The following is a 26932-nucleotide window of genomic DNA, read 5'->3' on the forward strand; positions in this document are numbered from 1 at the left end:
GAGATTCATCTCAAAACCACTTTTTTGTAATGGGTAGTGAATCGATTTCATTAGGCACTAATAGATCGCAGATCTCATCTCTGTAGTTTGAGGCAGAATAGCCACTCCACGTACCAACAAAGTGGTGGCAGCCTGAGCCTGGTAGAACGGGCTTTAATCAGACCCTCCAGGATATCGCAGCACACAGGAGGACATTTTGCAGCAAAATATGTGAAATTTTGCAGGACACCATTGCTCTTTTAGCAGCATTTTTGTGTCACCTCATTTTGTTGCAGTTAATTAGTTTTGTTTTGGATTTTAAATATAAAATGAGACAGGTTCTTAGAAGACAAGATGGTCCTTTGCAATAGATGATAGTACTTTGTAATCTCTCTAGAAGTGTGTGCTTCTCTTTGTTGCAATGGATGCTGTGAGGATACTGAAATGGGCAGCTGGCTCCCATCAGCACGGCAGGAGCGCTGATTTGGCAAAGGTAGAAAACTAAAACGCTCATTGGATGATGCCATCAGTGATGTCATAAATTATGTCATTTGAGATGCCATCAGTAATGTCATAAATGATGTCACAGAACATGTTGGGAGTGATGTAATAGGTGAGGTCATAAGTGGTGTATGGCGGGGACACAAGTTATAGTTTAGCAGAGCTAACTATAACTTGTGTCCTCGCCATACACTGCCAACTAGAGAATCTGTGGTTTTGTGTGTTCAAAATGTTAATGTTGTCAGCGAGATAGTCGCTCAACTGTTACCCCGTTTCTACCTCTGTTTTTTCAGTGAATTTCTAAGCGTTAAAAAAAAAAAAAAAAAAAACTAAAACAGACCTTTTTTTTTTTTCATCACACCTAACTAAAATGTTACTTTAGCCATTGTTTCTTTCAGTTAACATAAAGTAATATTTTATTGCTATATGTAAAGCCAACCCCCGCTGCACACAGCCGAGGGAGTAGGCTGCCGGCAGCCAACCCCATGTTGTGCACAGCCTTTCGCCATGCACACCAGGTCGTTGGCCACAGGGCCTGAAGGCAGCCAACCCCCTGAAGGCAGCCAACCCCCTGAAGGCAGCCAACCCCCTGCAGTCAGCCAACCACATGTCACGCACAGCCTTTGGTCATGCATGCATGAGGTTGGCCACAGGACCTGGCTTTCAGGGGTGTTGGCCACACAGCTTTGCTTGCTGCCAAGGCCTGTGGCCAAACCCCCAGCAGGCTGTCAACCCCTTGCTGTGAACAGGCTTTGGCATGCGCAGTGTAGGGTTAGACTTCGAGCCCCGGGAACCCTATCCCAAGGGCCAGATGATGTATATTTAGGGGATGTGGGCATGCAGATCCCCTCCCCCCAAAGCCTTTTAGGGCATCTGGGGCCCCATCAACTGGGGCCAAAATCTAAGGAGAGGGGATGAGTAACCCCTCTCCCCAAGCCCTAACAGGCTCCGGGTAACTCTACCCCTAGGGCGAAATATAGGTTAAAAAGAAGGGGGAGGAGGCCTTGTGGCCCCTTCCCCAGCCCTAATAGGCAACAGGGCAAATTATAATTTAAAAAAAGGGAGAGAGCCATGCAGCACCTCTACCCGAACCTATTTAGTCCCCAGGCACCGCATCCATTGGGGCCTGCATTATAAACAGGGGGTTACTCGCTGCCCACCCAGACCACCCACCAAGAACATGCTGGAGGCTGTCGGGAAAGACCCAGGTTCCCTATGGTGCCAACCGGGCCCCCACATGGGACAGGAGCCGGCACTGCTCCCACCCAGGCAGGAGCAATATGTGTTCTGTTTCCCTGCCTGCATCAGTGCGGGCAAGGAAACAGAACACAAATCGGCTACCAGCCAACGAACGCAATGCATTTTTAAATCTCCCGCTGACTGGAAGCAGACAGTGTTTGCTCCCGTTTGGAGGGAGATCTAAAAATACTGCAGCCAGATCGGAGCAAACACATGAAACTACTGTGTCCCGGGGCTGGGTTCCCTGGGGCACAGTAAGTGAGCCTGCCTGGGGCCTAAGGGGCCATTAAACACTCGGGGGGGTCTGTGTGCCCCCCTCCCTTTTAATTACGGTAACAGTCCTGGGAAATGGGGTCCCCAGTGCCTGCCTCCCATTTATTTTGGATTTCGGCCTTGAGTGATGGGATTCCCAGGGCCAAAAACTGATCAGGGAGGGGGGGGGGGCGCACGCCCTCTCCCCTTCTATGATATACCTGGGGATTGGAGTCCCCGGGCCCAAATATATAAATATTACCAAGTGGTGGCAACCACTAGCTAGTTATAGTTAGGACCTAGTTTCTATAGGAAAAGCGTTTTTTACTTGCCTATATCTTTGGCGCAGGTTAATGATTCACAACATTTTCCCAAAAATATGACACCCACATCGGCTGCAGTCTGGAAAGTTTCAGAGTGATCTGTGAGGGAGTGGCCGAGAAAAAAAAAGGGGGGGGGGGGGGGACAACACGTGTTTTCTCCATGTTAATTTCTGTAGGGATTCTGAACAGGAATAGTGCCTGAACCACTGGATGGAATGGATGGAATTATACCAAATTGGGTAGAGCACAACGTGCTCCGTCCATTCTGTAATCTCTCTTTGGGCTTGAAACCACGCCCATGCCACGTCAGTCACTTACATTGGTTCGTGGGCTTCCCTTTTAAAATCCGCTTGCTTTCATTTGTGAAAGGCATGCATATGTCATGCCTTTTCCGGTGTTTAGCCCACCCACACAGCACCAGTAAAGTACCAAAAACGTACGAGGCTCGATGTTTTCAGTCTGGAGTCCGGACTACTTTATCTGTTTATTTTCCACGCAGCGCGATCGCGGTGCATTTTACATAGCGAGATCGCGCAGCATTTTTTTTTTGCTTTACAACGCTAAAAGCTTTAACTCGAACAAATTTGAGACCCGTTGCATTGAAAATGCTTGTTGTTATTTGGTGTAAATCCGTTCAGTACTTTTTGAAATATTGAAGAAAAATCAGATTTGCATATATAGGCACGCAAAGGGTCAGCAAACCCTACCGATATTGTGCTGAGATCTGACTGGCTAGCAACACTTCAACAAGGAAGTGCTGGCAGCCATCTTGGAACTTGTCTTCAGCCGAGTCCCTGAAAAAAAAGATAAAAAATAAGAAATGGGGCCCTGACCCTTTAGCTCTGGTGCTGGTGGTCACAGAGGGAACCCCAAGGACAAAAAAGCATTTTAAAAAAAAACTGAGGGCTCCCACGCTTGATTTTATAAAGCCCCTGGAGGGGCCAGGTCCCGGGGTCATGTAAAAAATAAGGAGGGGGAGCACAGGGTTGACCCCCTCCTAGGGCTTATTGAAGCCCCAAGAAGCGCCACCTCTCCAGGGCTCATATTACATTAAACGGGGACCACCACCTCCCTGGGGCAAAAAGCTTTCATTGAAATAGGGTGGTCCTTCAGGTAACCCTGTGCCCCAGAGACCACCACTGCCCTGGGGCATGCTTTCAATGATATGCGCCCCTCCCCGCCCACCTACGCAGCCCCAGGGACCACCACCTCCTCAGGCTGGATTTAAAAGAAGATAGGGAGTCCGGTGCAGACCCCCGGCCCAGGGAACCACCACCTCCCAGTGGCAATTTCTAATGCTGGACGTGGCCACGTGGCCCCCCCTCGAGGAGCCACAGATGGCCCTGGGGACTGCTACCCCCCCAGGGCTGACTCCTGCTATGTCCCGGGGTGCCAGGCCCTGCAGGCCACCCCCATCACACACGGCCACAGGCCATGCGTAACACTGGTTGGATTAACATTTAGTAGTGAAAATAACTTTACATTAAAAATAAACCCATAGAAATTCTATGAGAAGAAACAGAGGTTAAAGGGATGTTATAGTTAGGCAACAGAATTTGAAAAAAACCCTAGAAATACACTTTTAAAAAACCAAAGGTTATAGGCATGTTATAGTTAGGTTATGAATTTACTCGCACAAAACCAGAGAAATTCAGCAGTTATAATAAGAGTTATTTCAAGTAACTATGACTCAAGGGCTAAGGTAACTAAAACCTAAGCCCTCGCCATTGCACTGCTAATTACCCCACACAGTAGACAGTGCGCATTCGAATGATGCCGGGGAGGGGCCACCCTGCACTGCCCACACATTGTTGTGGGCAGTGTAGGGGGCCCCCTGTGGCCCTCAGCACTTGTTCTCTGCCAGCCTTTTCATCGCGGCTGAACCACCATGAAAAGGCTGGTGAAGAATACGGTTGTAATCAGATTACAATCACGACGGTTGTCATCCCGCTGGGATCAAAGATCCTGGCGGAGACGGCGGTCCGACCGCCAGGGTTGTAATGTGGCGCCCGGACCGCCACAGCTGCAACGGTTTGACCTCCTCCGTGAGTCTGGCGGTCTTCGGACCACAGTCTCGTAATAGGGCCCTTAATCTCTTTTTTGGGGATAAAAATCTTCCAAAGGGACAAGTGTGCAGCTTTAGCCAACAAAGTCTCTCGAAATTGAACACCTTTGCTGTGATATCCACTGAAGTTCCGGAGATCTTAGCAGTCCAAATATTTATTGAAGCAGTTCATTTTAGTCACTTCTAAGGCCCCAGGAATGCAGGGGTCAGGAGAAACTCCAGCAAAGGCCACCAGCAAGGTCCAATCCTGGTCCAGTTGTAACTAGTCACTACGGGAAACAAGCACTGGCAAAGCCAAATGGTTTTGCCCCTGCATAATCTACTGGTTTTGTCAATGTTTTTTGAGACATGTTACGTAAGAGCGACCCACAGTGCAGCATGGCTTAAAGTGGCTATGTAAAACAAGGGTTTTATGGTCATACACTTATTATTTTATTTTGGCAGTAAAAGTCATATTAAAGTGTAAACCGTTTTCCAAATTTGAGCATGTTTTTTTTATTAATAAAGGTGCCCATTTTCACCCGTCAAAAATGCCATCTGTTGCAAAATGGGTAAGGTCATTCTATTTACTTGGTGAGTTGGATCCAGTCTTGAAAGGCAGTGCCGGCCGCCCAGAGAGCATGAGAACACAGTGCCTTTGGGCTGGGGCAACGTCCACCCCTCTCCAAGGGTCTCCCAAAGTCTCACAGCATAATTAGGTGAAATATCCAGTGAAATAAGAGAAATAAAACCCATATACTCTTTAATAACGTACCTTCTGTGGCTGAGTCAAGATTTCACCATGCTCTTTTGTGATTTTTATATTCCTCACAAATGTTGATAGGTACCGCTACATACTTTAAAAACCTGCAGTTAATTTGTTGAATTTGACACTTTGGTTTTTGGCAACAGCTGCATCTTCACAGATCCACAAGTGCAGATCGCAGGGTTTTGGGTGGTTGTTTGTCAGGCTATTTTTTCTTTTGGTTTCAGCAGTCTTTTCTAAAGTACTTTGGTGACTTGGGAAGGGGGGGAGGTGCTGAACCCCAAAGAAACTGAGGTAATGAGGCATGGCTGTCATTATAATTAGAGTTCCAAGTTTTTTCTTGTTACTTACAAATTTTTACCCATAAATACGGATGTAAAATCATCTGTTTATTGCCTGTATATATTTATAAAAACAAACAAAAAAACGGAAAGTAGATCTGCATAAAAATACTTATAAGAAGAATATACTTTTATTGACTGTCAGTGCTGCCAATCGAAACTGAGAGGTAAAAGGGATTTTTACTGTGCAGCGCAGAAACACCCGGTCAGCTGCTGCTCTCTCGCAAAAACATAAAACTTTTCTGAACCATGCAAAAGAAGAGTGGCTGCATAACAAGCGTGGATGGGGGCTGGTTACAGCAACGATGTGGATGAACGTGCTCTGGTACAAGTAACTGTGCCGAAGGAATGCAAGGAAGGAGGGGCGATCATAGGAAAACATGTGCACTGTTATGGAGTGTGAAAACGTAAATAAAAAATAAGTACCTTGAGAAGCATGCGGACAGTGGAAGGACGCTGGCCACCAGCCATTGGTGTCAGCCGGAAACTGTGGTTTGTCCAGGCTCAAATGAACAGCCAGAAAGGAAGAAGTGAACCTAGATGATGTAATCCTGATGCTGCTGACCAATTAGAAGCCACAAAATTACAGTGACCTGGAAGCCTACGAATGGTAAATAAGGGGCGGGCTGTAAGTCTCTTTTAAGAATATATTTTTTAATTAGAACAGATTTCACAAGCACAGTGCAATTGCTGTGCAGGCGAAATCTAAAAAGGGGCTTTTAGCTTTTGGTGTCCCATTTCCTCAAAGGAGATCTGCATAAACTACGACTTTGGCTTAGCTCTACAAGGTCTGTAATCACACCCATGGGTGACATGAGTGAACTTAGTTCCATACACCAACATTTGAATGTGAAAGACAGGTTATTGTAGCCCAGCAGAACCCCACAAAAAAACATAGTTGAAGTGGAGTCAATGCTTTTCGGTTACTAACAGTCCCAAAACATGGATCCAGGGACGTTGTAGTGATTGGACACCAACCTATTCCATTCTCCGTAATGACGCATACACAAAATGCACTAAGAAAAAGGCTTTTAAATAAAAGCATTTATTTCAAGAGCCTCAACCTGTTGCTTAGCACAGCTAAAATAGTCACATACCATGTTATGAAAACAGCACAAATGAATGTTGCAAACAATAAGAATAAAATCAACATATCTACCATAGTTAAAATGTCATCTAAAAACCTAACACTAACACTATAAAACCTACTTCTATGCATTGCACTTAGAGAGCATGGAGTATTATAACATTTCATTTAGAGTTTCTTAGAAAGAATCAGAGCAGTGCATGCCTCGTTACAGCTAGAACCTGTAATTATCAGTAGTCAGGGAGGGACTGTTCCCTGCGAAAGTGAAACATGCGTTGCATCAGCTCATCTCCTTCCGGACTTGGCTCGATATCAGCTTTTGCTAGAAAGTGCGTTGTAGCAGCATCTCTAGCAGCTAAAATCTTCCCTGGAAGTATCTTGTGTGATATTCCAGGGCAAAGGTCTTCTCCTTGCAAGTGGTCAAGTAGCAGCCCTTTTATGTTGTATCTTATCTTGAGATGAGAATTTTGGACGTAACTTCAGGAATATTAGAATTAACCTATGTGAATATTAGAATTAACCTATGTGCATCAAGAAGCTAGTCTTAGATACATTCTTCTAAACAAATAAGGTAAAAACACGCCATTTCAGACTATATTGTTTTGGCTATGGTTCTTGTATGACTTTGAAGTACAGATAAGAAGGCACTTGTCCCAGACTGATGTTGCATCAGGTGTCTTATCAATGTCAATGCCTGAGGGACTTGACACTTTCACAGGTTCTTGGAAAGATAACGACAGACAATATCTGCGTCAAAGGCAAACATGTTGATGATTCTACAAATAAAAAAATAGGGTCTCGGCCTGCTCAAGATGAAGTTGGGCATTATGGTCTGTATTAGAAAGTTTTCTGTATTTGAATGTAGTCTCTTTTTTGGAATTAAAACTCTTCCAAAGGGGCAAGCTTGCAGCTGTATCTGACAGTCTCTCGAAACTGATCACCTTTGCTGCGACATCCACTGGAGTTTTAGAAATATTAGCAGTCAAAGTATTTTCACGAGCAGTTCATAGCAGCCACTTCTAAGGCCCTCAGCACCTCAGGATAGTACTTAGGGGTCAGGACAAACTCCAGCAGAGTCCACAATCAAGGTCCAATGCAGATCCTGATGTAACTAGTCACTATGGGAAAAAGACCTCTTTCAGCTTTTGATGTCCCTGCATCCTCAAAGGGGGCCATCCAACTGATCTTTGGACTCAACCGTTTAGTTCTGGACATAGGAGGAGGAGGTAAAGCTCCTCTAGTGTCCACAGAGGTTACAGACAGCCAATTCAGTCCTCTTCTTCTCTGCCACAAGTCCAAAAAGTGTTTTAAGGAGCTGGGTGTGGTGCTACTTTTGTTCAATTCTTTAGCCAGTATGTGAGGGTGACTCCTGAGACTACCTCACCAACAGCCATAAAGTTCCTAAGACAAACTCTTCCAACATTTGCAGTGCATCCTGTTTGCCTTACTGCAACTCCTGCCCACTTCACCATTCTCAGTAAAACCAACATAGTAAAACCTTTGCGTTTGTGACACAACCAAGGGTTTGTTGTAGGTAATTAACAGATCCCTCCCACTAAACCACTCCAAACCAGTTTTGCGGCCAGCTTCATCCTCCACTGAAACTAAAGACAGGAGGATAATGTGTGCTTTGGGATCTAAAGATCCCCCTTTTCCAGGCTTCCATTTTAAGTTAGTAACGTTCCTGTAGCCTACCTAACTGCCCTCCCTGGATCATGCTATGTCACATTCTTCACCCACACCATTCTCTTGGCTCAGAGTAGTAATTGACACCTCAAAGGCAGCACTGACAGGCCAGCTGCAAGTAGGCTGATGCCTTATTTGCCTGCTGGAACTTCAGACAGGCAATGTCTAACTTTTCAAAAGTTAATTTTCCTCTATACTTCACCACTGAATTGGATTTTCAATTAATTTAAAAAAAACAGTGGTAGAATCATTCCTATAGCTTATCCCAAATCCAAGTTAGCAAAACTATTATCATATTTCCACTTTAGTTTTACTCATACAAACAGCTACAGCTACAGCCACATTCAGTAAAAATAGCTTTTGGGGGCTAGTGACTGTAGTTACATGCTAACACTGTCCTCTTTTAAATACTAGTCCTACTTAAAGGTGAAATTTAATGATAAACGCAGAGTTCTTTCCTGTCGTAAAGGTGTTACTTTGAAAGGTTCGCATCTTGGTTCAAAAGTTGCAGCAGTCAGGCTATGTTTTACTTGTCAGCCTAGTTAATGGCACAATAAGTACGGCACTCTACCGGTGACCTTTCTATGCTTTGGTGTATTTCGTGCACCACATACTATGGTTTTACAGGAAATTTAAACTTACCAATTAGGGATTGCCAAATTGTACCTTGTTTTAGGGGCAAGAGCACATACACTGGGGACTGGTTAGTGGTAACCCAGTGTTCAGAGATCAAAAACCAGCAGCATCAGTTCATCAAAATTGGTGGTGCTCACGTAAAAAGGGGCATTTCTCACATGATGTTAAAAACCCCCCAAAAAAACTAGTCATCTAAAGAGTTAAGAATATTTTACCATCACAGATCTTAAAACAAATACACCAGTGAGCATCTTCAGCTGGAAAATCTCATGAACATCCAGCTAGCATTGTGGAGAATACATGAGAACTGTACAGTGCTGCAAATCACTGCAAGCACATTAAAGCATCAAAGTGGTCTTATGCTGGCCCCACAAAAAGGAATATCACTGCTTGGCTTGGTACTAGGCTGTTCCATGTTGTTTGGTCTGTCTTCTGTGAGAGTCCTAGCTTGTAGGCCATGTGCCTTTAACCATTGGCTTTCCTGATTTGCCTTCACTTGAATATGTTTTCCATCAAACATTCTGTCTTTTGCAGATATTCACATTATCTCATTCAGCTTCTATTACGGATAAGGTGATGGGGCACAAAAAGATTCTTGCAGCTATCAGAGCTCTTGATAAAACAGTTGCACCCCTCTCTTTTGTTGCTTTGCCACCTACTCCCCACCCCCTTTTAGATCCCCACCCAAGCATTTCCAGATTTTGATAACCCCCGTTTCCATGCAAACTGCAAGGCTTCAGTGATGTGTTTATAAGTTAGGCCAAAAGTTGTTCGTGTAAACGGCGGATTGTTTTTGTGTTCCTATAAACGATATTCCTCATGTCTAGAGACCCCTGTGCTGCTGCCAAGCGGATGTTGTCATTTTGCATGCGTGAGAACTTGAAAGTTGCCACCTCTGTTAAATTAAGCATGCCTGGTACTTTCCTAACGCTTCAGATTCGCTGGTTGACAGCGTACCGGTCATCTCTGACATAAGCTTCTAAACTAAAATACAAGCCAGGCCTATTTTTCTTTGCCAGTGCTAGTTAACCATAAACGTTTTCCTAAAACATCCTCTCTCTGCCCCACCACAAGCCAAATCATCAACACTAGATTTGCCACTGTACAATCAATCACTGCCTCACACATACCAGCAGCTTATTCCTGCATCCTCTCTGGTAAACGTGATTGTCTTTATTAAGGGGCAAGAACACTTACACAAATGACTTGCAATACCTTAATTTGCTTAAAAAAGAAAAAAAAGTCAAATGCTGAAATAATAATGTAGATACTTTTAAGAACCAATAGTTACCTTTTTCTTGTTTTTTTATGTTTTGGTCTTTCTTTGCTTTTTCTTTTTTGCTTCTTCTCACTCTCTGCAGAAGTATCTATTAGATTTAAAAGAAAGGTTTTTATAGGATGAACGTACGACTCATGTGCAACACTCAATTCAATATTCAAGCTATAAAATACACGCATAAAGTCAATTTATTACGAACAAGCATTGACAGAGCCAAAATGTATGTGCCGTTTTGGGTGAATATCTTCTTTGCTGTAAAGTTTGTACATTGTGCAATATGTGGATACACATGGAAGTATTAAGTATGAGGTGATCAGAGCATTTAACCCTGTTGCCTACAGGCATCTCATTACAAAACACTTATCGGTTTTTAAACTTAGTTGTGTACAGAATTCATATATTAAACAAAGTGTATAAACAAATTTGATAGGCAAACATTTTATCTCGCATAGTTTACCATACAGTTAGTGAAATCGGTCTCAAAGAGTTTAACTATACCAATACTGAAAACACTTTACATGAGCTGATGAGCCGTTTGTACGAAATAACTGAGTGCCGAGTAGACTGAATAGGTAGGTTTTGACTACAAAATGACTGTAAAGACAATTAACGTCATTAAGAAACTGTAAACAGTCAAAGGCTATGGGGAAATCTATACAATTTGCCTGGGCTGAGGTAAAGGCGAAAGTTAAAAGGCTACCCTGAGCTAAGGCTCACTGTTGAGTACCAAGTCTTGTCAGAAATGTCAGGGAATGCAAGGAGTAACCAATACCGTTAGGTCTGGGCCCTGGAAGTCCACATAATCGCATAATCACCTAGACAGAAATTATTTAACAGACAGCCCTGGCCTTGCCCCACCTTACCCTGTTCAGAACTGATAGGGTAGACCTTGCCTCTTGTCTTCTGACAAGAAACCAAATGCTGGCCTGGAAGTGACCACACACACACACACACTGCTCCAGAATAAGTGACCCAGCTGTCTGCGAGTCAGTGCTCCAGACTGTGTGCTGTGCAGTCTGTATAATTGTGTAATGGTGGACCGGTCGCACCTGAGCCAATGCTCCTCAGATTGGAGGTTACCATTTGTTAATGTTCTATAGCTACTTTGCGGTACAGATCCAGGGAATTCTGAAAACTCAACTTACCATGCCAAAAAAAAAAAAAAAAAGGCTACAAGGTTTCTTTCCACATTTTTGAGAGTCTGTAAAATTGAGGAGCACTCTTCAAACGAGAGGAGTACACAGAAATGTATATCGTAATTCCCGAACCTAGCCTCGATGGAGAGCATCTACGAGCCAAGTCTCTCTTGTGTTCAAATAGGAATACATCTTCAGGCACCTCCAATTTTAGAAGCCCTTTCGGATTTCAGTTAATAATCAAACACCTCTGCAATCCGCTTTCTGGAACTTTTCTGGCCTGGTTTCCATAGATTCATGTGGTTTTAGTAATAATGCCTACTATCTGTTTTTTCCATTCAACATCATAATGATAAATGCCTGTGTCTTGACAGCTGCCAAACTATGTCTACCCTTGCAACAATAAAATTCATTTTATTTTAATCAGGTTCTTGTTACATAGCTCTTGGCAGGTTCTCTAGTGTGAAGTTACCCACCAACAAGGTCAAGCATAGATGTATGGATAATCACAACTGTCCAAATGATACACCTACCAATGTATACAAAATAGTTTGAATATGCCTTTGAACAATGCTCCCAGAGGACACAAATAACCACATACTTCAGAATGGTCAATGTTTGAGTTATTTGTATGTTTCCAGAGTTCCGGAATATGTTCATAGAGCCTCCAATGCTAATTTTGACCAGTTTGCTGCAGGGTAACGTCTCTCACACTTCCCTGAATCTTCGCTATTTTGGTGTCCATGAGCATCCCATAAGTCCCACGATCCTGTCCCTAAACACGTGCTGGAGAATGAATCTATTTGCTGCCACTTAAAAAGGAATGGCTGCCCTTCTCCTTACTCCTGAACACTACCCCAGAGACTTAATACACTGTTATTACGAGTATTTTGTTTTTCCCCCGTTACGTTTGAATCACTATGGCTGATCACTTATTAGGAACACCACCCTCCTTTAAATATCCCCATGTAATATGCAAATTACATACAAATGATCTATAGTTCTGGAGTTAGCCAAGACTTGACACACATTATACTTAATTACGGGGGCTTTCAGCCAGCTTTCTTCATCAACTTGCCTGTAGTATGGGTCGGGAATATGAAATATCAAAGGGTAACAATATTATTGTGACCAGAACACAGAGGGACAAAATATCGAAAGGTAAGTCTGTATAGGTACCTATGTGAATTATATGGAAAATGTCACTTACCCAGTGTACATCTTTTCGTGGCATGAGACGCTGCAGATTCACATGCTGTGCATTATCCTGCCATCTAGTGTTGGGCTCCGAGTGTTACAATTTGTTTTTCTTTGAAAAAGTATTTTCGAGTCACGAGACCGAGGGACTCCTCCCTTTCGGCTCCATTGCACATGGGTGTCGACTACATCTTAGATTGTTTTCCCCGCAGAGGGTGAGGTAGGAGTTGTGTATATAGTAAAGGTGTCCATGCAATGGAGTAAGTATGTATGTACATAATGTGTATAAAAACAGTATATATTTACAAATTTAGAAATGTACAAGTTTCATCAACTTGTAACGGCTACAGGCTCCCGGGGAGGCGGGAGGACGCATGTGAATCTGCAGCGTCTCATGCCATGAACAGATGTAGACTGGGTAAGTGACATTTTCCGTTCGATGGCATGTGTAGCTGCAGATACACATGCTGTGCATAGACTAGTAAGCAGTTATCTCCCCAAAAGCGGTGGCTTAGCCTGTAGGAGTTGAAGCTGTCTGAAATAATGTTCATAATACAGCCTGTCCTACTGTGGCTTGTTGTGTTGTTAACCCATCTACACAGTAATGTTTTGTGAATGTATGAGGCGTAGACCATGTGGCTGCCTTACAGATTTCTGTCATAGGTATATTTCCTAGAAAGGCCATTGTGGCGCCTTTCTTCCTAGTGGAGTGTGCCTTTGGCGTAATAGGTAGATCTCTTTTTGCTTTAATATAGCAGGTCTGAATACATTTCACTATCCATCTGGCAATGCCTTGTTTGGATATTGTATTTCCTGCATGAGGTTTTTGGAAGGCTACAAACAATTGTTTTGTTTTGCGAAACTGTTTTGTTCTATCAATGTAATACATTAGTGCTCTTTTAATGTCTAACGTATGTAAGGCTCTTTCAGCTACTGAGACTGGTTGTGGAAAAAAGACTGGGAGTTCCACTGTTTGGTTTAGGTGGAACGGTGATATAACTTTTGGTAAGAATTTGGGATTTGTACGGAGAACCACTTTATGTTTATGTATTTGTATAAAGGGTTTTTGTATAGTAAATGCTTGTATTTCACTTACTCTTCTAAGAGATGTGATAGCTATTAGGAAGGCTACTTTCCAGGTTAAGTATTGCATCTCACAAGAGTGCATGGGTTCAAATGGTGGACCCATGAGTCCTGTTAATACAATATTGAGGTTCCACGAGGGAACTGGTGGTGTTCTCGGGGGTATGATTCTTTTTAAACCCTCCATAAATGCTTTGATGACTGGTATTCTAAAAAGTGATGTTGAATGTGTAATCTGCAGATAGGCAGATATTGCTGTGAGATGTATTTTAATGGAAGAAAAAGCTAGTTTAGATTTTTGTAAGTGTAATAAGTAGCTTACAATGTTTTTGGCGGAAGCATATAGTGGTTGAATTTGATTATTATGGCAGTAATAAACAAATCTTTTCCATTTGTTTGCGTAACAATGTCTTGTAGTAGGATTTCTAGCTTGTTTAATGACCTCCATACATTCTTGTGTAAGGTCTAAATGTCCAAATTCTAAGACTTCAGGAGCCATATTGCTAGATTGAGCGATGCTGGATTCGGGTGTCTGATCTGTTGTTTGTGTTGAGTTAACAGATCTGGTCTGTTTGGTAGTTTGATATGAGGTACTACTGACAGGTCCAGTAGTGTTGTATACCATGGTTGACGGGCCCAGGTTGGTGCTATTAGTATTAGTTTGAGTTTGTTTTGACTCAATTTGTTTACTAGATAAGGAAGGAGTGGGAGAGGGGGGAAAGCGTAAGCAAATATCCCTGACCAACTCATCCATAACGCATTGCCCTTGGACTGAGGGTGTGGATACCTGGACGCGAAGTTTTGGCATTTTGCATTTTGTTTTGTTGCGAATAGGTCTATTTCTGGTGTTCCCCAGCGTAGAAAGTAAGTTTGTAGTATCTGGGGATGAATTTCCCATTCGTGTGTTTGTTGGTGATCTCGACTGAGATTGTCGGCCAACTGGTTTTGAATCCCTGGGATGTAGTGTGCTATTAGGCGAATGCGATTGTGAATGGCCCAATGCCAAATCTTTTGTGCTAAGAGACACAGTTGTGATGAGTGTGTCCCTCCTTGTTTGTTTAGGTAATACATTGTTGTCATGTTGTCTGTTTTGACAAGAATGTGTTTGTGGGCTATAAGTGGTTGAAATGCTTTCAATGCTAGAAACACTGCTTACAGTTCTAAATGATTAATATGCAGTTGCCTTTGTTGAACGTCCCATTGTCCCTGTATACTGTTCTGGTTGAGGTGTGCTCCCCACCCCATCATGGAAGCATCTGTTGTGATCACGTATTGAGGCACTGGGTCTTGGAATGGCCGCCCTTGGTTTAAATTTATAGGATTCCACCACTGAAGCGAGAAGTGTGTTTGGCGGTCTATCAACACTAGATCTTGAAGTTGACCCTATGCTTGTGTCCATTGTGTTGCTAGGCACTGTTGTAAGGGCCGCATGTGTAGTCTTGCGTTTGGGACAATGGCTATACATGAAGACATCATGCCTAGGAGTTTCATTACAAACCTCACTTGATAGTGTTGGTTTGGGTACATGTTTAATATTACATTTTGGAAGGCTTGTACCCTTTGTGGACTTTGAGTGGCAATCCCCTTTTGTGTGTTGATTGTTGCTCCTAAGTATTGTATTTGACACGGTTGTAGATGTGATTTTTGGTAGTTTAGAGAGAACCCTAGTTTGTGTAGGGTTTCTATGACGTAGTTTGTGTGTAGAAGACACTGTTGCTGAGTGCTGTTTTTTTTAACCAATCGTCTAAGTAAGGGAATACGTGCATGTGCTGTCTCCTGATGTGAGCGGCTACTACTGCAAGGCATTTTGTAAATACTCTTGGTGCTGTTGTTATGCCGAATGGTAACACTTTGAATTGGTAATGCACGCCTTGGATTACAAACCTTAAGTATTTCCTGTGGGAAGGATGTATGGGTATGTGGAAATGAGCATCCTTGAGATCTAATGCCGACATGTAGTCCTGTTGTTAGAGCAAGGGAATCACGTCTTGAAGTGTCACCATGTGAAAGTGATCTGATTTGATGTAAAGATTCAGTGTTCTGAGGGCTAATATGGGTCTCAGTGTTTTGTCCTTCTTTGGAATTAGGAAATACAGGGAGTAAACACCTGTTCCTTTTTGATGGTTGGGTACTAGTTCTATTGCTTCTTTTTGTAACAATGCTTGGACTTCTAGTTGTAACAGGTGTAAGTGTTGTTTGGACATATTGTGTGCTCTTGGAGGCACATCTGGTGGCAAATGTAGGAATTCTATGCAATAACCATGTTGAATAATGGCTAGGACCCACGCGTCCGTAGTTATGTGTTCCCAGTTGTTGTAATATGTGGTAAGTCTCCCCACCACTGGTGTTGTGTGGTGGGGGTTTGTGACATTGAAGTCACTGTTTGGTTTGCGGTGTTTTTGGGCTCTGGAATTTCCCTCTTGCTTTAGGGAACTGTCCACCTCTATATTGTCCCCGAAAACCTCCTCTTTGATACTGGCCCTGACATGTGGGTCTAACTTGCGAGGTGGAAGGTTCTGTGGTTTGGGCACGAAACCCCCCTCTAAAGTGCGGCTTCCTAAAAGTGCCTCTGCTCTGGGGAGTAGAGCGCGCCCATGGCTTTGGCCATGTCCGTGTCTTTCTTTAGTTTTTCTATTGCCGTATCGACCTCCGGCCCAAACAATTGTTGTTCGTTGAATGGCATATTCAGCACAGCCTGCTGGATTTCTGGCTTAAATCCGGAGGTCCGTAACCATGCGTGTCTACAAATGGTTACTGCCGTGTTCACTGTCCTTGCCGCCGTGTCTGCTGAGTCCATAGCCGACCTTATTTGGTTGTTGAGATAGCTTGGCCCTCCTCAACAACCTGTTGGGCACGTTTGTGGAACTCTTTGGGAAGGTGTTGAATGAGATGTTGCATTTCATCCCAATGTGCCCTGTCGTATCGAGCCAGTAGAGCTTGGGAATTGGCAATCTGCCATTGATTGGCTGCCTGTGCTGCCACCCTCTTGCCTGCTGCATCGAATTTCCGACTTTCCTTGTCGGGCGGTGGTGCGTCTCCTGAGGTTTGGGAGTTTGCCCTTTTCCGGGCTGCTCCCACTACCACCGAATCAGGAGTTACTTGTTGTGCGATATATACAGGGTCAGAAGGGGGAGGTTTATATTTCTTCTCCACCCTAGGCGTGATGGCTCTGCCTTTTACTGGGCCCTGAAACACTTGTTTGGCGTGTTTTAACATGCCTGGCAGCATTGGCAAGCTTTGGTATTGGCTGTGAGTAGATGACAGGGTGTTGAACAAAAAATCGTCCTCTATGGGCTCTGCATGCAATGCTACATTATGGAATGTAGCTGCCCTTGAAACCACCTGCATGTATGCAGTGCTGTCCTCAGGTGGTGACGGCCCTGCCGGGTAGCAATCAGGGCTATTATCTGAGACCGGTGCATCATACAAATCCCATGCATCCGGGTCATCTTGAGTCATCCCTGTGTGTGTCGGTAACTGCATCATTGGGGGTGTTGCTACCGGGGACAGATGTGGCGAATGTGATGGTGATTGCTGTGGCGAGAATAGTGGTGGTGTCTTTTCTTTAGCCACTTTAGCTTTTGGGTGCATTTCCGTTTCTTGGAATGCGAGCTTGCGCTTCATCTTTATTGGAGGAAGAGTTCGGATTTTCCCCGTGTCTTTTTGTATATGCAACCTCCTCTGGGTATGGTCTGGCTCCCCCATGCCCAGTTCTTGTTCAAATCTGTGACCTTGTAATTGTGTTGAAAGGCCTTGTTCTTCTGTATAGGAGCCTTGTTTCGGCTTCGAGGCGGCATGTTTCGGCACCAAAGTCTTTTCAACAGTCTTTTTCGGCTCCGAGGAAACTTTCTTGACCGGCATCTCGACCGGAGTCGGATGTCTTCGGCTGCTGGGAGGCCTTTTTCGGTGCCGATGTTTGGTCACCGTGTTTTCGAGTTAAGCCATGGCCTGTTGGCGGTGGCGTCCCCTTGGCCTTCATTATTTTGGAGTGAGTTTTTGCCGGGGCTTGTTTACTCACGGTTTGCTGCGTCTTCGGCTGCTCACTCTCGGACTCGTCCGAGTCCGAATCTCGAATGGAGAATCTCTCCTCTTCTGCGATGTCGATGTGCCCGGCCGGTGTCAACGCCATCTGGAGTCTTCGAACTCTTCGATCTCGCAGTGTTTTCTTGGATCGAAATACCCGACAGGCCTCGCAAGTATCCTCTTTGTTTTCGGGAGACAAACACAGATTACAGACCAAGTGTTGGTCTGTATAAGGATACTTTGCGTGGCAGTTGGGGCAGAAGCGGAAGGGGGTCCTGTCCATGAGGTTTGAAGATGGACGCGGTCGGGCCGACCAGGCCCCGCCGAGGAGTGGAAGCCACGAAGGGCCGCCAGAGCGCTTCTTTCTTCGGTGTCGATGTGCTAGCACTAACCCGGTACCGAGCGCAAACAATACAGTTGAATTTTCCGATAGTTAACTAACTTTTCCAAACCGAAATACGGAGCGAGGAGGAACACGTCCGAACCCGATGGCGGAAAGAAAACAATCTAAGATGGAGTCGACGCCCATGCGCAATGGAGCCGAAATGGAGGAGTCCCTCGGTCTCGTGACTCGAAAAGACTTCTTCAAAGAAAAACAACTTGTAACACTCCGAGCCCAACACTAGATGGCAGGATAATGCACAGCATGTGTATCTGCAGCTACACATGCCATCGAACTTATATATATATATATACACACACACACACACACACACACACACACATATATACACTCACTTTACATTATACATACACATTAGTTAGGCTCACATTTTAAATGTACAAAACCATAGATATTCCCGCCAAGCAAAAGCAAACAGCTACCCTCGGAGGGTGGGCACCTCGGGAGGTAGCAGGAACCAGCCCTGGGGAGTGGCAGTCCTCAGGGCCATAAATGGCTCCAAGAGGGGGGCTGCGTGGCCCCCCTCCCTATGTTGTATTTGTCCTGGGGAGGTGGTGGGCCCAGGGGGCCGCACAGCCTCCTACATTTTATATCCATTGTCCCGGGGAGGTGGCAGTCCCCAGTGGTCAGAGTGGACCCCCTGCATAGATTTACGCGCATTTACCCCAGGTGCCCCCCCACATACATAACATGCATTGCCCCGGGGGAGGTGGCGATCTCCAAGGCATTGGGGGTGCGATGTCTACAGGTAGCAGTGCAGGCGTCATTGTTATTGCTGCTGAAGCGATGTTGTCGGTTGACCCAAGGTTACGATGCGAAGCGGGGTGATGCTTTGTGCGGTGCCCACAGGTCACGGTGCAAGGAGCGGCGTTGGTTTACAAGGCTGGAGTCAATGTTGCGGACATTGGGGGACCAGGGCTGCTGTGTGGTACGGGGCGATGCTTCATGTAGCTCACGAGCGGGGTCCACAGGCCACGGTGCAGGCCACAGCGTCGGCGTGGCGCAGTGTTGTCTGTGATATCGGGGCTGTGGTGTGGAGCGAGGCAAAGTGACGTGCACTGCCCAAAGGTCATGATGCAAGCAGCAGCTCGGTGACGGTGTCAGGCATCGTAGGTGAGACCAGGGTTGTGCTGTGAGGCAAGGCGATGTTCCGTGCGGGGCCGTCAGGTCACGGTGCAGGCAGCAGCGTCGTTGACTGCATTGTAGTTGTTTTTCTTCTGTTGCAGCACAGAACGCCCAGTTCCCAGTGCTATTGGCAGATGAACTTGAAGTCTTTGATGTGCACAAGACTTCCAACAGGAGGCTAGCTCTACTTCAAGCCCTTTGAGAAACTCAGGAAATAAGATGCAGAAAATGCAGTCCGGTACTTTCACTGTTCAAGACAGAAGCAGCAAGCAGTAGGCCAATACAGCAAAGCAAGCAGCAAAGTGGAATACCACCCTGACAGCTTCTCCAGCTCTTCTTCTTGGCAGGTTCCTTAGTCCAAAAGAGTTCTAAAGATCTGGGATCAGGGACCCAACACTTGTACAAGTTCTGGCCTTTGAAGTAGGCAAACTTCAAAGGCAGTCCTTTCCCCTCACAAGATCGAGTTCTTTCCTGCTCTGTCCCAGACGCTCTCCAGGAGGAAGAGACTTCTTTGCGCAGTACAGGTCCAGCCCTATTCAGGTGCAAGAGTCAGCTCCTCCCGCCACTCTAGCCCAGGAAGACCCATCAGGATATGCAAGGCAAACCTAAGCTCCTTTTGTGTGACTGTCTAGAGCGTATGCAGGAGGCCCCAGCTGTCAGCTACACAGACGTGGATTCCACAGGCAAGCACACAATGGTTAAGCAAGAAAATGCCCACTTTCTAAAAGTGTCATTTTCAAACCCTCAATCTAAAACCCATCTTTGCTAAAAGGTGTATTTTTATATTGTGATTTCAGAGATCCCAAATTCCAACTTCCTATCATCTTCCCATTGGAATCTGCACTTGAAAGGTGTTTCAAAGCATACCCCATGTAGCCTATGAAAGAGATATCCTTTCAATAGTGAAAAACCAAATGCACAGTATTTCACTATCAGGACATGTGAAAACACACCATTACATGTCCTACTTTCTAAATACACTGCACCCTGCCCGTGGGGCTGCCTGGGCCTACCTTAGGGGTGACTTACATGCAATAAAAGGGAAGGGTAAGGCCAGGCTAGTGGGTGGACTTGCCAGGTTGACGTGGAAGTTTAAAACTGCATGCACAAACACTGCAGTGGCAGGTCTAAGACATCTTTAGAAGGCTACTTGTGTGGGTGGGTGGTACAACCAGTGCTGCAGGGCCACTAGTAGCATCGATTTACAGACTCTGGGCACACATGGTGTACAATACTAGGGACTTACTAGTAAATCAAATATGCCACACATGGATAACCAATCACAATCATAATTTACACATGGAGCACTTGCACTTTTGTGCAGAGACGAGAAACCAGCAAAAACAACGTGCAGCATAGCATAAAAACTGGAGGTCAGAAAGCAAAAAAAGAAAAAACAGGGGAAACATGCCAAAAGATGCCAGGTCTAACAGCAAGGCCTGACTTACTTATAAGCCCCTTGTATATGGTACTTAGGGAACCCATTGCATGTAAGACAGAGTGTCCACACAATTCTGCAGCACTGTTTGTGCTACCCTTCGTGTGACAAGGTACAAAATGGCTCCCCGTCTGACACTGCAGACTGGAAGGACAGCGTTTTCACAGCCACTTCAACTTTGCCATTCAAACCAATGGCAAAGCCACCTTATCCCTTAACATTAGATATAAGTCTCCCCTAAGGAAGGCCTATGGAGTTCTGGGGCAGGGAGTTGTATTTTTTTAAGACATATGTTTTCCAATATGTCTTGGCATCAACACTTCCAAATTGTTGTTTTGCTGTGGGCAAAGCTGGTAGCTTCATTGGCTAACATAGGGTTACCGGGTGGCATCCCAACTCGGCTAACATTTGACTGAGACTACCAAACTAGGTCTTGTAAAGTATCAAATTAATCGTGGTATTAAATGTTATCTGTTGGCCAGGTCGAAATTAATGTAATTATTAAAGGTAGGCAACTTTTAGAAAGTTGCCACTCTGTGCTCTGCTCATCCAGTGGCCTCGTAAAGGCACACACACACTGTGTGACTGCCTGGGGAGATGTGTGAACGATTCCTAGGCTCAGGAACAAAGGCAGTGCCGCAGCAGCACGGGGTCACCTCCTCTGCCAGGATGGCCACATGAGGGTTAGCTCCGAGCCGTGCTTCAAAGGGGGAGCCAACTTTCATGGGCTGCCCGGCCCTACACCACTGAGCTGGATACCTTTGTTTCCTAGAGAAGACCTGGACATCGGGCTAGTGAGGGGAAACTATTCCCCAAACCGGTTTTATCGAGGGCATGTTGATTTCAGGTAGCCCACACCTCTAGGGTGGACTACCTTGCTTTTGACAACAGAGAAAGGGTCATGTCATCTTGAAAATGGGCAAGAATGCGGCATTCTGGTACAGCCAGATGCCAAATATCACAGGAACTTCATCACTAGGTAGGAAAGGATCCAATAGCCTATTGGCCAGTGACCACATAGTTCACTCAGGGCACTTTCTTGAGATAAATATGGCACTCCTGGCACTGTGACCCTCGTTACTAGCTGGACTTGGAAGGAGGGTGAGAAGAATACCACTTTGCACCCTCTGGAAGTGCCAGAAGAGAGGCTGTGACGTTGGAGCGACTGCACATGCTGCACTCTGGGCTAGCAGAGTTTGGACCCTGTTGTGCGTGCCTGGCTGAGGGTAAAGCTGGTTCCAGGCTCTGGTCCGAAGCAGTGACTCCAAGGATCAGTTGACCGACCTCCTAGAATGGCACTGGGGACATTAAAGCAGACTACCTCTCTGGTAGTCACTGCAGATGTTTTGTCGCTACTAGACGCCGGGCATCACAAAAGACAATTCGGAAATAGCCAAAAGGTGCACCAGTGTCTGCTGAACCAGTGGGTATTGGCTGCGACCGGTTTTGTCGACCAAGAGGGACACGAGTCCCCACGAAAGGTTTGCACCATGACCACTGTATTGAAAGAATGAAGATCTGCATCAGCAGCCATTTGACCCCTGCACAGAGGACTTTGTAGGACCCTGAGATCCGTTGACATAGTCACCTCCACTCACCTATGGACCTGGGACTCAACCGGACTACACCCACGTCAACCGTACAGCATCAAGAGCATCCTTGACCATTTTTAGTATGCATCCCTCGTCATCAGGACCACTCAATTGTCATCTATGGCAGTCATCCAGTCGAGTTTGGATCTTGCTTTAAAAACCCTCTGGTGGCTTGGTAACTGTCCAAAGTATCCTTTCTGGCCCCCTAGATCTCTGTCCTTCCGGACTTGGTCACCCAAACAGGGCTGTAGCTGTCAAACTAACCTTTACAAACTTTTCAAAAGTTTCCAAACTTTTTATTGGCCAATGCTCGTTTAAGGTTGACATAAAAGTTATTTATTACTTCTAAAATCTGTATCACCGGAACCCTCTAGTGGACGTTGATGCTCTAAAAATGTAGAAACATAGAATTTATTTTTATTAAATGGTGTCTTCTTTCTTTCATGTTGTGTGACTTTCTTATTCTGTTTGGTGCTGTTCAATGCTTTATACATTGTCCCTTTGCTGAACCTTTCTGCTCGTAGCCACAGCTACTCAGGGTTGAGATTAAGGTTAAGTAAACGTACCAGACTGGACACAAGACGGTATTTTTTTTTAGTGTACTGCACGGAAGGCCTTCCCAGCCATACCATACAGTACACCCAAATCCTCACAGTACCTGTTTTGGGAGGCTAGCAAAATAGCAAAGGAGAGGGGGAATCATCACTTTATTGGCTCGATTTGGCCTGTCACAGTCAGTAGCAGCATTTTGTAGCATGAGATCCAGAATCACAATGTCACTGTGCTTGCCACTAAAATCCCACCCAGCAGATACACCCGAGTAGTGTACCTGCACTCAGATACTAAAAGTTGGTGGATTTCCACTTAGTTTTGACACACCCCGGATTAACACAGCCCGCAGTAGGCCTAGATTGATAGGACCCAGCTCACACCCAAGGCAGACATGTTTTCAAACCATTTCAAGGATATAGTTATCAGTGCAAGGTTGGCTTCTATATGTCGAACATGCAATACTATGGTGTCTGCATGAAGCGTCTTCCCCCCATTCAGCGGAATTCCACAATGTTGACATTCCACCCTTTACTTTGCAGCAAAGGGCCCAATTGCTATTGGAAACATACCCCTGTAACACTCCCCTGCTTACTTGGTATGAAGATTAAATAATTATGCCTCTGCACACCCCAGTCACCAGTCTACAGAATATGAATGTGACCCACATAATCATGTTCCTCCCTGTGCCATTTTTAAGCATTTGGAACAAATACTGCCAACTCCGGGAGCTACTGGTCTATTCCAGGTCTAGAGCCTGGACAACAGAACATGGTCACTCGAGGGGTGCCTCCTCAGGCACTTGGAACAGCCCTCTGATAGTCAGTGAAATACAACAGCCTGGAATAAAACCATTCTGGTCTGTATGGGCCAGTCTGGACAGTAGCCATAGCAGCTTTTTGATCAATACCTTTCCCAGATATTTATGGTAGGTGTTCAATACATAAAGAGGCCTAAAATGAGCCCGCCCTCTATGTGAGGGTCTCTCCTGGGTTTCGGCAAGAAGACAATCAAGGGGAGGGGGGGGAAGAGTCACTAACCTCAAAAGCCACTGTGTATTATGGAGCTACACTTGGGGCAAAGCACTCTCCATAAGTGTTGTAATACCTCATGTTTTCCCAGCTGCCATCTCTAGGAATTCCTTCTTTATTTCCTGGACTGTGACCAGCTAATTATTTTCTCCTGGTCTGCTGAAGCCACCTGCAATAAGTTTACCTCTCCCCTGGAATTCTTCCAAGGACACACAAGCTGTTCCACTTGTACAATTTTGAATAATAATCATGACATTACTTTTATTTTCCTCTTATGTTTTAAGAAATGACCACAGACCCCCTGACCACTCGAAGGGGAACTACAATCCTTCCAACCAAGTTGCATATCTCTCCCTGGCTTGAAGGAACAGGTCAGGTTTTGGCACCTATCTAGCCACTGAGCTGTAAAGTAAGACAGCTTCTGTTCAATTATCTTGAGGATCCATAGTATCACTTGTATACAGTGACCCCTGATCACAACTTTGAAATCTTTCCATTCAATCAGGAGGGATGAAATAGTTCCAGTAATTGTCTTCAAAGTATTGATCTATAACTACTCCTAACGTATTTTGAAAGGTGGTGTAATCTAACCAGTCACGCTGTAAGCGGCACAAGAGTTTTGGGGTGAAATGTTCCCCTATCCTGTACTCAGTACCACAGGATTATGATCTGAGACCGTTCTTTCTATTTGGTGTGATACACCATTTTGTGTGGATAGACCCAATGCACACAACACAGGCTAATCTCACAAGCAGGTGAATCATGGTAAACAGAAAGTGTACTCCCTCACCTCTGGGTTTCTGGTGAACCAGGAGTTCAACAGCAATCAACCTGTCAGTCGCTCTTGAAACCCATTCATAATATTACCTAATGATGTCCATGCTGGGGGTGGTGGGCAAAATCTGTCAACATCAAGGACACTATTACAAATCACCACCTACTAGCAGTGGGGAGGACAGACCATCCCAATAGCTGCTTAATTAATAAAGCACAGAAGGCAGATTGCTTAACTTTAGGAACAAAGCAATAGTCCAGCTCTACCCATATGCCATTTGATTTACTTTCCACCACAGCACACATACCTTCTTGTCTGATTAGTACTGTACCCAACATAGAGGGTATTTTCGGTCTCACCCAGATCAGCAGCTCCCCAGTATAGGATGAAAAACTAAAGACCCCTTCATCTTTGTTGTAATTTCTCCTATTATGTTGCCGTTAAGTGTGTCTCTTGTAGGAAAGCTAGAAGTACTCCTCTATGTTTGAGGAAGCAAATTACTTTGCAACATTTCCTAACTGTGCTTATCCCTTCGATATTTCAGATGATGATCATGTAGCTAGTTCTGGCACAATGATTCTATTATATGTGTTAATTCTTTGCTGGTGTCAGGCCCTTTCCCAGTCATTGTGCACAATCTGCTTGCCACTCTCACCCCCATGCTTTCTCTCTAGGGTGTTGTCGATTACCCACTCTACTTGCCAAAGATGCTATTTTGACTCAGTAAGTCTGCAACCCTTTCCTCCCAGTACAGTGTAATTGACTCTGTCTGCCCAGGCAGTAACTCTCAAACTCTAGAACTCCTTGCATCTTGCTCCTGTGGCATTGAGAAGATGGGTGCACCCAACTTCAGATTAGCCATCTCAACCTTTTTAGTTGCTCGTGTTTGGGCACACGAAAACCCCACAGGCTCTCAATTGCAATTGCATTCCATTCTGTAACCCTGTGGGGGAAGGCAGTACATCTATACCTTTCATTCTGTTTCCAAGTTGTTCTAACTTCCCACAAATTGGACAATCTAAGTCGACAAACCACGTAACCAAGCCCCAGTTCATCAAGTCGAGTCACATGTCCACAGCAAATGAGTCTGCTTTCATTTCTAATGCCTCTCATTGTCACTGCTATGACTTTCAAAACTGTAGCCAACTTGTTTGGGGGTAGCATTTTTGTCATTAAGAATATCTCTTTTTCTGTATGCCCAGTGCATCCTTGTTCGGCTCACTCAAGGTCCTCATCTGCTGTGTGCTGCCCTGCCCTCACCACATCCTCAACAAAGCAAGCTCGTCATCGCACCCCAACTCTAGAAGATCATCAACAGTTCCTTTGAGTCCGCCACCTTCCCGGAGAGCTGGAAACATGGTAAGATCAATGCCCTCCTCAATAAACCCAAGGCGGACCCAAAGGACCTCAAGAACTTCCAGCCCATCACGCTCCTCCCCTTACCAGCAAAAGTCATAGAGAAAATTGTCAACAAACAACTGACCTGTTTCCTCAATGAGAGCAACACTCTGGACCCATCCCAATCCAGATTCCGCAGCAACCACAGCACCGAAACCGCCCTCATCGCTGCCACCGACGACATCAGAACCATACTGGACAACAGTGAAGACGCGGCCCTCATCCTCCTGGGCCTCTCAGCCACGTTCGACACTGTCTGCCACCACACCCTACGCACACGCCTCAATGACGCATGAATCCGCAACAGGGCCCTGGACTGGATCACCTCCTTTTTCACCAGCAGAACTCAAAGAGTCTGCCTCCCTACATTCCACTCTGAAGCCACCAAAATCATCTGCGGCGTACCCCAGGGTTCGTCCCTCAGCCCGACCCTCTTCAACATCTACATGGCTCTGCTCGCTAACATCGCTCGATCTCACAACCTCAACATCATCTCATATGCCGATGACACCCAGCTGATCCTCTCCCTCACCAAGGACACCGCCAAGACCAACCTCCACGAAGTAATGAAGGACATCGTCGAATGGATGAAGAACAGCTGCCTGAAACGGAATTCCGACAAGACTGAGGTCCTCATGTTCAGCTCCACCCCCCTCCGCATGGGACGGCTCCTGGTGGCCTGCCACACTGGGAACTGCACCGACCACGCACGCAACCTGGGATTCATCCTGGACTCTTCACCATCTATGACCCAGCAAGTCAACACCATCTCCTCCTCCTGCTGCTTCAACACCCTCCGCATGCTTCGGAAGATCTACAAATGGATCCCTACTGAAACCAGAAGAACAGACACCCAAGCCCTCGTAAGCAGCAAACTGTACTACGGCAATGCCCTCTATGCAGGAACCACGGCCAAACTCCAGAAAGCCTCTGCACGCCTCATCCTGGACATCCCCCGCCACTGCCACATCACAGCCCACCTGAGAGACCTACATTGGCTCCCCGTCAACAGCAGAATCAAGTTCAAACTACTCACCCACGCTCACAAG

The 26932-nt window shown here is 45.4% G+C and overlaps 1 protein-coding gene across 1 annotated transcript in view; it reads right to left on the bottom strand.

Moving 5' to 3' along the window:
- The window catches only part of SREK1IP1 (SREK1 interacting protein 1), a 120133-nt gene that overhangs the window by 31557 nt on the left and 61644 nt on the right, over nt 1–26932 (bottom strand). Inside the window, exon 4 of the mRNA XM_069222737.1 lies at nt 10146–10221. Within this exon, the coding sequence (XP_069078838.1) occupies nt 10146–10221 (76 nt within the window). The remainder of the gene's footprint in view (nt 1–10145; nt 10222–26932) is intronic.

Source organism: Pleurodeles waltl, chromosome 1_1, assembly GCF_031143425.1.
Source record: "Pleurodeles waltl isolate 20211129_DDA chromosome 1_1, aPleWal1.hap1.20221129, whole genome shotgun sequence".
In the NCBI taxonomy this organism is placed as follows: domain Eukaryota; kingdom Metazoa; phylum Chordata; class Amphibia; order Caudata; family Salamandridae; genus Pleurodeles; species Pleurodeles waltl.